Source organism: Pteropus alecto, unplaced genomic scaffold (assembly GCF_000325575.1).
Source record: "Pteropus alecto unplaced genomic scaffold, ASM32557v1 scaffold213, whole genome shotgun sequence".
In the NCBI taxonomy this organism is placed as follows: Eukaryota; Metazoa; Chordata; class Mammalia; order Chiroptera; family Pteropodidae; genus Pteropus; species Pteropus alecto.
In genome coordinates, this window is record NW_006434829.1 from 5,189,639 (window position 1) to 5,202,566 (window position 12,928).

The 12,928-nt window shown below is 54.5% G+C and overlaps 1 protein-coding gene across 8 annotated transcripts in view; it reads left to right on the forward strand.

Annotated features, from left to right (window-relative positions):
- The window catches only part of KDM2B (lysine demethylase 2B), a 117,565-nt gene that overhangs the window by 53,748 nt on the left and 50,889 nt on the right, over nt 1-12,928 (forward strand). For all 8 annotated transcript variants that reach the window (XM_015587970.2, XM_006910010.3, XM_025045520.1 and 5 more), the window contains 3 exons: nt 1,467-1,582; nt 7,464-7,590; nt 9,579-10,066. In XM_015587970.2, the coding sequence (XP_015443456.1) occupies nt 1,467-1,582; nt 7,464-7,590; nt 9,579-10,066 (731 nt within the window). The remainder of the gene's footprint in view (nt 1-1,466; nt 1,583-7,463; nt 7,591-9,578; nt 10,067-12,928) is intronic.

The following is a 12,928-nucleotide window of genomic DNA, read 5'->3' on the forward strand; positions in this document are numbered from 1 at the left end:
CCTTTCTGTCCCCACTCCCTTCAGCTCATCCTGCGTCTTTCAACTTAAGTCTCCGCCTCCGTCTGCCCGGCAGTCTTTGCCTCCGTGTGTGTCTGCCTCTGCCTCGCGCTCTCTCTCTCTCTCTCTCTCTCTGTCTCTCTGTCTCTCTCTCTCTGCCTCTCTCTCTTTCTCTCTCTCTCTCTCTCTGTCTCTCTGTCTCTCTCTCTCTCTCTCTCTCTCTCTCTCCCTCTCCCTCTTTATTGTTTGAACAGCTGGTGCAGCTCTGTGTTTCTCTTTGCTTCCCTTACGTGCTGGCGGCCCTGCCTCCCGGGACTCACAGGCCTGCGCTAAGCCTTTGATGCAGTGACAGTGCAGCATAGCGGTTAAAAACGGAGGTGCTGTCACTTACCCGCTGTGACTTCATTCAGCGAGGGACTTAGCAGCGTCTCTCAGCCTCGGTTTCAGCGTCCGGAAATGGGCGTGGATCATGGCGTTACCTGTCCCCTGGCTCTGCCCCGTGCATCGTGGTCGTCAGGAGCTGCGCGTCGGGGTGCTGTGCACTTGATGTGGCCAGTCTGAGACTTGCTGGAGGAATTGAGTGCCCTGCTTTGTCCTTAGATTTCACGGGCCAGGTGAAGGCTGACTCCCCAGGTTCTAGTCCTGATGAGTGACTTTACTTTTTCTCTGCCTTAGTCTCCTCATCTGTAGACTAGGGGAGAATATAGTCTATACTTTTTAAGGATTTTTGTGAGAAATAAGTTAAGCCCTGTAAGGCCCTTAGGCCAGTACCTGGCACAGGGCAGCACTCCAGGCTTTGGGCTAGGAGTTCAGGGAGATGAAAAAGCCCCCAAATGCCCCAGGCTGTTGGAAAGCTGCATTTGGCAGGAGAGAGACTTGTCAGCAGCTGACAGCCTATAGGGCAGAGCTGGTGTGGGGGTCTAGGTGTCATGCGGCTACGGAGACCACCTGAAAATGGGCCTTGGAGGGTTTTGCTGGCAGAAGGTGGACTCGGGCAGAGGAAAGCGTCTAGCTCCTGCAGCCCTGGCAAGATGTCACTCTATAGTTGTGGCTCCAAGCAACCCTTTGTGACCCCTCCGGAGACCGGAGGTCCCTGGAATGTCAAACTCAAGAACGTTTGAGCAGCCAATGTGAGGGGTTTCCAGCATGGTAGGGAGCAGGTTCTACCTCTTTGTTGGCTGCTGCAGCCAGGTCTGAAACAACACGGGGAAGCCTTTGTCATCAAGGTCCTTGATGGAGGGGAGGGCGGTCAGCTGTCCACCACCCGACTTGAACTAGCCAGAGTCACTGCCTGCAGTGTCGCCGCCGGCTGCCGGCCTGAGTCCTCTCTAGGAAAGCTGAGTCCTCGGCTTTCTTCATCGGACAGCCCGGAGCATCCTCCGCCCTAGCCCTGGGTGTTCACCTGGGCCTCTTGTGTCCTCCTGCACACCAGCCCAGGTGGCTCACCCTCTGTCTCCCTCCCACCCCAGGCTGGATCCATGCGGTCTACACCCCCGTAGACTCTCTGGTGTTTGGCGGAAACATCCTTCACAGCTTTAACGTGCCCATGCAGCTGCGGATCTACGAGATCGAAGACAGAACACGGGTGAGGCGCCTGGCTTCCTTCTCTCCCCGTGGGTGTGCCTGGCCCCCGAGCTCCGCCCAGCGCTTGGGCTTTGTGGACAGGTCGCTCCGAAGTCCCTCCTCCCTCCTGCTCTCTGCCTCAAGCCAGACCTGGTTCTGTGGGATGGTGGGGAGGGGGGGGGTGCCCACGGAAGCCTCACCCGGAGCCCCGGGACTTTCTCTTCACCTCCAGGCTGGTGGCAGCCAAAACCCCCTTGCCGAAGAGGAAGTGTCTCTTGAGAAAGCACCGTGAGGTGTCAGACACCCAGCCTCTTCCTCCCTCTTCCCGTGGAGCAAGGGTTCCACGAGGGTCGGGGAATTTCGTGGTGGTTGTCTCTGTGGTTTGCAGCGGGGGCGGTGCTGGGGCCTTAGAAACAAAGTCAAGTCGTGACCCTGCATCCCCCGGGGACGGCAGATGCGACGTAGAGCCCGAGGAAGCCAGTGTGTGCGATTCCCCTGGGCACTGCCTCTGCGCTCTGTCTGTGTCTGCTTGGGGCGTCTGTAGCTTTCCTTGACAGAGACCGTCACGGCTTCTCGGACACTGAGTTTCCTCCAGCCCAGCCCCCCAGGACCGGGCTGAGGCGCACGCACCTGACATGTGCCCTCCGTTCCACCCCACCAGTGTCCCCTGAAAAGCACTGGCTATTTGGAATTTGCCTCCCTCTTTCTTGTGCTGGAACTTGACCAGGTGTCCCAAGGCATTTGAGACAGGTCCAAGGGTAGGACACTGGGGCAAAAAAAGGGCTTATTTCTCCTTTTTTCTTATAGATATTCAAATATTTATTTTCTTTCCTTTTTTTCTTTCTTTCTTTTTTTTTACTGAGATAGAATTCACGTACCATAAATGTCACCATTTAGAGTGCACAATTCAGTGGTGTTTCGCATGTTCACGGTGTCGTGCGGCCAGCACCTCTTTCTAATTCCGGGTCAGTTCCATCACCCCGAAAAGAAACCCTGTCCCCATGAGCAGTCACGCCCCATTCCCCCGCCCCCAGCCCCTCGCACCCACTCATCTGCGTCGTCTCTGTGGATTTGCCTGTTCCAGACATTTCGTGTCGGTGGAAGCATGACGTGGTCTTGTGACTGGCTCCTTTCCCTCCTCACGATGACTTCAAGGTTTATCCGTGGCGTAGCGTTTCGTTTATTCGTGTCCGCGTTTCGTCCCTTTTTTCACGCCCCATTCCCCCACCCCCAGCCCCTCGCACCCACTCATCTGCGTCGTCTCTGTGGATTTGCCTGTTCCAGACATTTCGTGTCGGTGGAAGCATGACGTGGTCTTGTGACTGGCTCCTTTCCCTCCTCACGATGACTTCAAGGTTTATCCGTGGCGTAGCGTTTCGTTTATTCGTGTCCGCGTTTCGTCCCTTTTGGTGGCTGAATCATATTTCGCTGGAGGGATGGACCGCACCTGCCAGGGAGTTGCCTTTTTTTTGCTCCAAAGAGGTGTTGCTGTGTCTGAACCCTAAAGAAATGTCTCGTAGAGGAGGCCGTCTTGCGCCCAGGGTCTCCGCCCTTTCCTGAGCTTGTCTTCCGGCCCCCCCCAACCGTCTGCACGGAATCACGTGCGTGGGCCAAAGCCTCAGCCGCTCCGTGCGCCTCTGACTTTTCCACAGTTCTGACATTAGGGACTCTGTCCTGGGGACCACGTTTGCCACGTTCGGCAGGCCGGGAGGTGGACGGAAGGAAGAGAGAGTGCCAGTCTCGAGATGGGCGGGCTTACTGCCCGAGGCCCAGATCTGCAGGGCCTGGGGTTTGTTTTGTGGACATCCACGCCTCTTCTCTGTAGCCTGCCGTCCATCCCTTGCCCAGTCTTGGGGGAGGATGTTGTTCTGTGGTGTCTGGGGAGGAAGGCACCCTTTGGGTGCGAACGGTCATCTCTTGAGTCTGGATCACGTGCTGACTGGGGCTCCAGCCAACTGTTCTTTGGCCAGGCCTGAAGAATGGGCCAGGATGAGCAGACGAGGGCGTGCGGGCTAGAAAAGGAGAAATCTAGAAGGTGATTCCCCAAAGCCAGCATCGGGCCTGGGATTTCTAAGGGCTTCAGCCACTTGCTCGGCAGCCGCCCCTCCCCGCCGGGAATCCCGATCACAAATCTCAGTGGCTTTGGGCCTCCTCATTCTGAGAGGAGCCCAGCTCCCCTCCCCCCTCAGTGAGAGGCGGCAGGAAGGTAATGTTGTGGAACCCCTGTGGAAATCACACTCGCACGCAGATGAGCACGGCCGGGTCCCCTCCCCCAAGGCCCACTGTCCCTGTCTTCCGGGTGGGTACCCCATCTGGTTCCCCTGAAGCAGGTTGACGGGCGGGGGTGGGATGGCTGGCGGGCAGGCTGGGCTGGCACCAGCGGCAGACTGTTTAATCCGCTTTGATTTCTGGTCCTCGGCTAGCGCTTGGCTACAAGGCCCAATTGTTCGTGTCTTGGGAGCCAAGGCAGACAAAAGAGGCTGGTGGGGGAGAGCACTGGAAGCCAGAAAGAGCGCCAGGGGCTCCTTGTCAGCTCGCTACAGCTTAATTCTTTACATCCCTGCGAGCTTCCTTAAGAAGGCTGTGGCCAGTTAAAAATAGTTCCTCAAGAGTCCTAAAACACCATTTCGTTTCGAAATAAAATGCAGGGGGTGGGGACAGAGGACATCGTCAGCCTCTAAGCCCCCATAGTGTGGGTTTGTCTTAGGAAAAGAATTAGCCTTTGTGGCCCAAGGCAGACTGCCTCATTCAGGCCAGGGGAACCTAGACATTCTCCTAAGTTTAGGAAGCCATGTCCTGCTCTCATGATTTTAATTTTTCTGGGCTTGACGAGAGGTGATTTTACCTGTCGCCCCTTAGGCAGGCATCAACGGGGGCCAGCGTTCTGGGGCTGGTGGGTTTCCATTTCCCGCCCCCTTTGGAGATGAACTCTTCCCCTGGTCCCTCTAAAAGTATTGGGAAGGATAGAAGAGCTACACCAAAACATGGATGTGAGGCATGTTTATTATTTAAAGGTCACGTCTCAACGACTATCTCTACACATTTTTTAACCGCAGTTAGGCTGATCAAGGATGGGGATGGTCCGAGCGATCATTCATTACAGCGCTGTCTGTTCTATTTACCCTTTCTCTCCCCCCCTTAATGGTTCTAGTGACAGCGGCCTTCCCGGGAAAGGTAACGCAGCACGTCCCGTTTCCTCTCAGCCAGTGACTCCATTTGGAAATTGCATAGAATTTACCCTTCCTCTCACCTTTCTCCAGCCGTTGGATTTTTCACCCTTCCCAATGACTTTGTTTTTTTTTTTTTTTTTTTTCCAGGAGAAAAACAAATTTAATTTAAGACACTTCCACCCACCCTCATATTTTAGTTTTTCAAGTCCTGGAGACACCCCGGGAGTTCTAGCCCCTTTGGTTCTGATCTCCTGAGGTCACTGTCCTCCAAGAGGAAGGGCTCAGGGCCAGGTGCCCCTCGAATGGGCCTTCGGGAACTCACACTGACCCCCGGAGATCCGCAGCTACGTTGACGATGCCCCCTTCCCCCGGCTGGGAGCAGTGCATGCTTTCTGAATGCCTTGCCTTTTCGGTGAACAGCTCAGTTTGGTGAGGCTCCGAATTTGTCAACAAATAATGTTGAGCAATCGTGTGTTTAATGTTCCCAGGCATGTGGCTGAAACCTTTTGAAGGCGAAGGGTAGAAGGCGACAACCCGTTTGTAAGTCAACTTTTTGCCACTTTTGTTTCCTGCGGTGCTCTCTTGGAAAAAAAAAAAAATTAAAAAAAAAAAAAAAGGAAAAGAAAAATATTTTAATTCCTTCATCAGCATTTGTTTTCACCCAGCTGGTTTTCCCTTGGGCTCAGCAGCAAAGAAGAGAGACTTAATCTTCCTCTCCTGAAATACAGCCAAAAAAAAAAAAAAAAATTTTTTTTTCCCCCTCCCGATCTAGAAAGATTCTCAAGCGTCATGGTGCCTGTCGATGAATGTAGAGTGGCTCGGATGATGTCTCCAAATTTGAAAAGTCAAAAGCAACTTCAGAGTTTTACCAATTGAGTCTGAAGTCAGGGGATGTGAGTGAGGGTCTAAGAAGGGGCCGGCTTGCCTGTCCTCAGCCTGCTCTACGTATTGGCCATTTGTTCCAAAACCGGTTGGCCCTTGTGGGGGTGGGGCCGAGACCCCCCAAACCTTTCTTCACAGGAAGTCAGGGTCTGCCTCAGGCTGAAGAGCCCCTCTCCTTTTTAAACTCTGGAGGACCCTGATCTGATGACTATGAAAAAACTCATTATTAACATTCAATCCCAGCAATGAAACTGGGGTTCTCGGGAGAGTCGCTGGAGCCAAGGAAACCGCTAGATGATGTCCTCAGCCCCGTGCATCCCTCACCCCCACCCCAGGAGCTCAAACGCATGTGGCGGCCAGGATTTCATTCCCAAGCATACCATCCGCCAGATGCAGGGAGGGTGAATGGACCTAACGCGTGGATGGGAGAAGCGGGGCCCCCAACGTGCAAAAAACGGGCCTTGCAGCTCAAAAGGGAGTCGGCAAGGCCTGGGGTGGGCCGGAACCGAGAGCTGGGACTCTCAAAGAGGGCAGAGTTGGCTTCGTTCAGGTGGGCACTGGGAGGCGGGCAGGAAAATCGTGTTTTAGGGCACGCGGAGGACCCGGGCCTGCTTGCATTTGTCTTTGTCCCACATGTCGAATGTCGCTTGTTGATTGACAGCAGAGAAACGGGGGCGGGTGTGCTTGTTTAACACCCGGCTCCCTGAGTTCCTGGGAGATAGGAGAGGTGAAGGGGGGTCGCTGGCCTGGCAGAGGTCCCCGAGGCAAGACACGCCCTTGGCAAGAGGCCAAGACTGAGTGTGGAGAGGCCAGGAGAGGCCAAGATGTGCGGGATCTAATTGGAGCCTTGGAAAAGAGGGCCCGGCGATGGGGGACAGGGACTGCCCTCCCACCACCTCCTGTCCTCCCTTGCCCGCGCAAGATGCAGTCTCTGGACGGTTCGCGTGTGCCGGGGCCATCAGCGGTACTTAGACCCCGCGCTGCCACTCATCGGAATTCCCCTGGGGCCCAGGCCTCTTCGAAGCTCTGATACACAAAGCTGTCTGCACCTGTACTTCCTCCCCTATGAGAAACAGCTGAAAGGGGAATCTCCATCTGAACTTCTGCTCCAGACACGGGGTTCTGTCTTCTGGTGTTAGGGTCACACCGGGGACTTGTGTCCAAGGGTGTCCCCTGGGAATACAGGTGGGGCAGTGCCAGGTGGTGGTGAGGAGGAGCAGGGGGTGGACCCCTCTAGGGCCCCGCCCCCAGAGGTAGGAGAAGCCACACCCCTCCTTCCTCATTGGTTTGCCTGGTGTGGCCTCCCAGAGTATGGGAGATGCTTGATAGCCTGTCTGCATATGGGTAAGGTTTGGGGAATGGATGTCTGTTTTTCAAGAGGGAGGGAGGGATAGCAGAATCGACAAGAATTTTTTGAGAATGATGAGGAGCCGGTGTCTGTTGTAGCTAGAACCAGGCAGTGGCTGGCATCAGCAGGTTTGGGGACGACCCTCTGCATCTCACAGAAGCGCCAAGAGGACCCCGTCCACCGTCCCCAGCCGCGTGTAGCTCAGGGAACCTTGAAATGATGCTGTCTCGCAGGCCTCTTCCTTCCCTCTTCCTCCTCCTCATTCATGCATGCTACCGATCTCTCTGCCTTCCCAGCGCCTCCCTCCTTCCTTCCAGCCCACCTCCCCATTCTCTGCTCACACCATTCGTGCTCTTGCTAAGACGATGAAAATAAGTCCCCCTGATCCCCGCCAGGAACTGCCACCCCCCGCCCCCGCCCACTGCGGCCAGTTTTCTCCCTCCTTTCCCCTTTCCCCTTTGCCCTCCAGAAACTGACCTCCACCCCTGGGTTTTTGTTTTCAGGTGCAGCCTAAATTCCGTTACCCCTTCTACTATGAGATGTGCTGGTATGTCTTGGAGAGATACGTGTACTGTGTGACCCAGCGGTCCTACCTCACTCAGGAATACCAGAGAGAATCAATGCTGATTGGTGAGTGAATGGCAGGGCCAGCTGCCTCGGCTGCTCGGCTGGGGCAGAAAACGTTTTTTTTTTTTCAGTGGGACCCTGGAGAGTCCCTGGGCTTTGGGAATTCTTCTGAGCCACAGTGTCGGGCCGATTGCTAGAGACCTTAGCTGGGTCATCCTTCTCAGCGTCCCACCTGGAATACAGAGCCCCAGAAAATGAAATCGTGACCCCGGCAGAGTCACGTCGGTGGCCTCCAGCTCTTGCTGGTGGTGGCTGTGTGGATATGGGGAGGGGCCAGTCCTGGTCTTGATGGCTGAACCAGGATCCCCACGTAGCAAAGAATCCTGGTTCTTTTAATTAATTCCTCAGTAGCCACCAGCTGATCCCCTCATCCCCGTACCTGGGGGTCAGGTTATTGTCTATATAGGAGCAGGTGCATAAATGTAGCCAGTCCCTCAAATCTGAGGCCAGCGCTGAGCCAGCAGGAGGGGTGGCCAGGGCTGGAGCCGCAAGCTTGGCAGAGCAGTGGGCGGTTCTGACAGAGGCAGAGAGAGCGCGTTTACAGCCGCAGCTGCAGCGCCCTGCCCCACCGCTGTCAAAGGGACATCACCCCCCCCCCAAACAGCTCAGTCCTTGAGTCTTGACTCACAGACACGCGCCTCGAAGTCGCATCTAGCTGTGACAGCCTCTGAGCTCTCACTGCTGAGGGGTTTTTTAGGATGTGGAGTGCGCTGTGCCTCGTCACTCCGTCTTATCACGGGATAGAAAGATGCGATCAGTCTGCACGATTTCTCCCAGCCTCTCCAGGGGTTTCTTTTTCCTTTCTTCTTTTTCTCACCAAACCCTCTTCCTTCCTTCCCTCAACCCCCATCCTTAGTGGCGTCAGGGATTTCAGGTGGGCACACGACGGGGAACAGATGTTTCTGCTGCGGTCCTTGATGGGAAGTGCTCATTCCCCTCCCAGAACGTCAGTTTTGTGGGGTTCGGGGGTTCGGGGGAGTCTGTCGTGAGTCCCGTTCTTGTCAGACGATGCGCTACGCAGGTGCGAAAAATACGGGACCCCTACGACCCGCTCTGCTGAAGCCCCCAGCCTCTTAGGAGAAGGAAATGATTCTGAAATAGCGTGAGAACCTCTGTGGTTTCAGTAGCTACATGTTGCTGAGGGGACCGGAGGCTTGACTTTTTGTGGCAGTCCCCAAACAAGAGAAGTGACCGGGAAGTGAGAGTCACTTCTGTCGTTTGCATGTTTGGGGCCACAGGAGAGCACTCCTGTAGATATTCTCACCACTGTCCCCTCCTGCTTCCCTACTCCATCTGCCAAAGAGAAGGGGACACGTGAGGGAGACACCTCATTTATCGACTGCTAGTGCAGTGCCGGGAACTATGCTCGGTGGCGCCTTATCTAATTCTCAACAACCAGCCTTCAGAAGAAGTAGTCTTTGCCTTATTTTGTTAAAAGAGCATTATTGGGATATAGTTCACATATCGTACAGTTCACTCATTTAACGTATTCCGGTATGTTCCAGAGCGGTGTAACCATCACCACAGTGTTTAGAACATTTTCGTCACCCCAGAAAGACACCTGTACCCTTTAGTCATCCTCTCCTATTGTCCCCGCCTCCCCCGCAGCCCTCAGCAATCACTAATCTACTTTCTGTCTCTATGGATTTTCCCCTGTTCTGGACATTTTGTATGAATAGAATCATATATATACATACTCTTTTGTCTTATTTTTATACGTTGAAAAATAAAACGCCAGGTGTATTCAGGGCGGCGAAGCAGCCTGTCTGGGTACACAGAGCCAGAAGAGGCTGAGCTGGGATTCGAACCTATGTCTGACTGACCACAGACTTTCTAGAGGCTGAAGGAGGCCTCGACCATTAGAACTGGCAAGAGCAGCTCGACCTCCAGAGTGAAGGGAGGGAGGTGTAGTGAGTGGCGGTTCTGGGGCTTCCAGCAAGGAGTTCGGGGCTTTCATCTCCGTCTTTCTTATGATCCCCCACCCCCTGTAGATGCCCCAAGAAAGCCCAGTATAGACGGCTTCTCATCCGATTCCTGGCTGGAGATGGAAGAGGAGTCCTGTGAGCAGCAGCCCCAGGAGGAGGAGAAGGAGGAGGAGGAGGAGGAGGAGGAGCTCGAGGAGGAAGGCGCAGATAAGGTGCCCAAGCCACCCGCCGATGGCCCCGCCTCGCCCACCAGCACCCCCTCTGAGGACCAAGAGCCCCCTGGGAAGAAGCCCAAAGCGCCCACCATGCGGTTTCTCAAAAGGACTTTGTCTGACGAGTCGGAAGAGAGTGTGAAGTCCACGCCGGCCACAGACTACCCCAAGACGCCCACAGGCTCCCCCGCCACCGAGGTCTCTGCCAAGTGGACCCACCTCACCGAGTTTGAACTGAAGGGCCTGAAAGCTCTGGTGGAGAAACTCGAATCCCTCCCGGAAAACAAGAAGTGTGTCCCCGAAGGCATCGAGGACCCCCAGGCGCTCCTGGAGGGCGTGAAGGTGGGCAGGGGGCCGCGGCTAGGCCGGGCAGCCGGGGGCCGGGCAGGTTCTGTTCAACGCACGGCTGCCCGGGGCGGCTCGGTGCAGACTGTCCCGGGCGTACGGCCGTACATGAGAAGGGCCCGTGGTTCAAGCGAGCTCGTGGAGTGTCCAAGCCGAGGCCCCCATTGAGACCCACAGAGGGGCTCTCAGTGGAAGCTGGCTGTGTGGGTGACAACGAGTTCTTTCTCGTACTTGTTGGAAATCTGAGGCTTTACCAGTAGTAGGCGCCACCGTACGCCCAGAGTGCTGCTGTCCAGGGTGGGGACAGACACCTCCATCCTGGTCAGGGAGACTTGTGTTCCGGGCTGGCTTCGTGTGAGCAGATTGTACATTCTGGTGGTCCTCGAAATGGCCAGCTAAGGTGGGCCACGTGGCCACCCGGGGTTCAGAGGTCTCCAAGTAGAGCCCAAGTATTGAGCCAGCTCTCGCTGAGCGCCGGCTGTGCTGGCCGTCGGGGGTGCAGCAAGCAGGAAGTCTCTGCCCTCAGGCATTTCACTGTCTCGCAGGAAAGTAGGCAGGTGAAGAAATCGGGAGACGGAATCGAGTGCCACCTAGCGTGCCGTGTGTACCCAGGGCGTGGGGTGGGCCAGGGCCCTGGGACGGTTATGCAGAGGGCATCTGAGCGGGGCTTTAGAGGCTGCGTGGGCGTCCAGATGAGGGAGGGTGTTACAGGCTGAATGCGGACGCGTTGTGTGTTTAAGAGACAGGAAATGCACTGGGAGGCTTGTCCTGTAGTCATCATGATCGTAACATTTGTTGAAAGCTTACTACCTGCCAGGTACTAGGGCTAGGCGAGTGGCAGGTAGGTACCCGTATTACCTGCAGTCACTCGATTAGGAAGTAGGCTCAGAGATGTTAAGGGACATGCCTGGGGTGACAGAGCAGGTGGGTGGTGGAGCTGGGACGAGGACCCGGGAATGCCTGCAGAGCTCCCGTGTGGGCCCTGCCGCGTGTCTCCTGTCTCAGCGTTGCTAAGGCTTTTCGGTGTGAGGCCTCAGAGGCGTTTGTGCTTCCTTCTCCAGTATCTGATGCCCAGGTAAATCCAGCTGCCCGCTGGGATTGGAAACCAAATTTAAGTCTCTCTTGTGATGGCTGCAAACTCTACCCAGGACTTGTTAGTTTCGTTGTTCATTGGTTCATTTAGGAAACACTGGGTCAGGCCCTGGGATATAGACATATGAAGACCGTCCTGCTCTTGAGGTGCTTAGTGACCAGAAGCTGAAGTCTTGGGGTCTAGCAGAGGTGAGACCTGGAGCCCACACCGGGGAGCCTGGCAGGTACCACCAGCAGAGAGAGCCAGTGTACAAAATCAGTAATCCAGGCATATTTCACTTTACATAGCAGGTGTGTCCTCTACAGGTTCTGTGAAATTAAAATCTTAAAACTCGAAAATTGCCAGGTAAAAGAACTCGGTGGTGAATATCCCTAGAAAGCAAATTTTTACTTGCTAACGGGTCTTTTTCGTTCATTCTTGACTTTTTTGGAGGTTGCTGACCTCTTTTGAGAGAGTTCTGTGAAAATATGCTTGTACACACCAAATTTTGCATGCAATATCAGGGGGTTTTGAGCCTGTTCCTGGACCCCAGGTTAAGAACCCCTAATCACGTGACATGGACTTTTTATATTGGGTTCCGTCATGGGGCTACTTTTTTCATCTGAGGTCTTGTAAAGTGAAAACAAGGTATTTTCATCAATACTTAAATCATTAATAGTATTGATGTTCCAAAACGTTGTAAACGAGTTAAAAACACATTCATTTGGAAGAAGAAGTGTTATTCTGTGCTTGTGGAGAGACTTTTTTACTTTCAAAGTATCTTTGTGTCTCTCATCTGTTTATGTGCAGTGTTCCTGGTTCCCGATTGATCAGCTCTCTAGGGATGGGATTCTCACGGGTACCCACCTGATGGGCCTCTGAGGCTGGATTCAGCCCAGGCCCCTAGATGATGTGGAAGAGGCCTGGGGTGGGACGTAGACAAGTTTCAAGAAGCCCAGCCCCTTTCCCCCGACCATGGGGATCAGTGGCAGCTCACGATAATGTGGGACGATGCATCTCAATTAAACCATGTGCTGTCATAGGTGTTATCCATATAGAAACTCGTTTAAACCTCCGAACAACCCTCTGTGGTACTCAACCACCCTCATTTTACAGATGGGAAAATCGAGGTACAGATGGGTTAAGTAACTTGCCCAAGGCCACACGCGATACGCTGCGGGGGTCCCCATGCTCACCCACAACACCGTGCCGCTTTGTTTGGCCGCTGTGGAGAAAGTGCTTTTCTCTCCTCGCAGGCCATCCCTCGTTTAGGGAGAAGGTAGGAAAGGGATTCCTTGACCTTTCTTTACAGAACAAGCAGAGGATTTGGTCTTGGGACGGAAGTTGCAAATCTTGCGAATTGGCAGGCTGGGCCAAATCCAGCCTCCAGGCCAGCCTCCAGGCATTGTGTTCGGGGCATACTTTTATAATTAGTTGCCGTCATTAAAAAATGAGGAGAGTCACATAAAATAACCTGGCTGTGCCGGCCCGTGCTCTTGACGGGCTACAAGCATGGGAAATGAGTAGCGGCTGATCTAGAGACACCCCAAGTCGCCACCGCTCCCTGCTGCCTCCCCGAGTGCCTTTACCCTTAGTCTGGTGCGTCTCTTTTTTGTAGAATGCAGCCACTTAGCTCCTTTGCTGAACTTGACTGTCTTCCTGGCTGCACACTTATGCCCCTCTGTCCTCTCTTGCCAGATGTTGGGGGTTCTTTTGCACTGGCTGAGAAATGAAAAGCAGCTCAGGGGTGTGGGGCCGAGAGAGAGAGAGAGAGAGAGAGAGAGAGA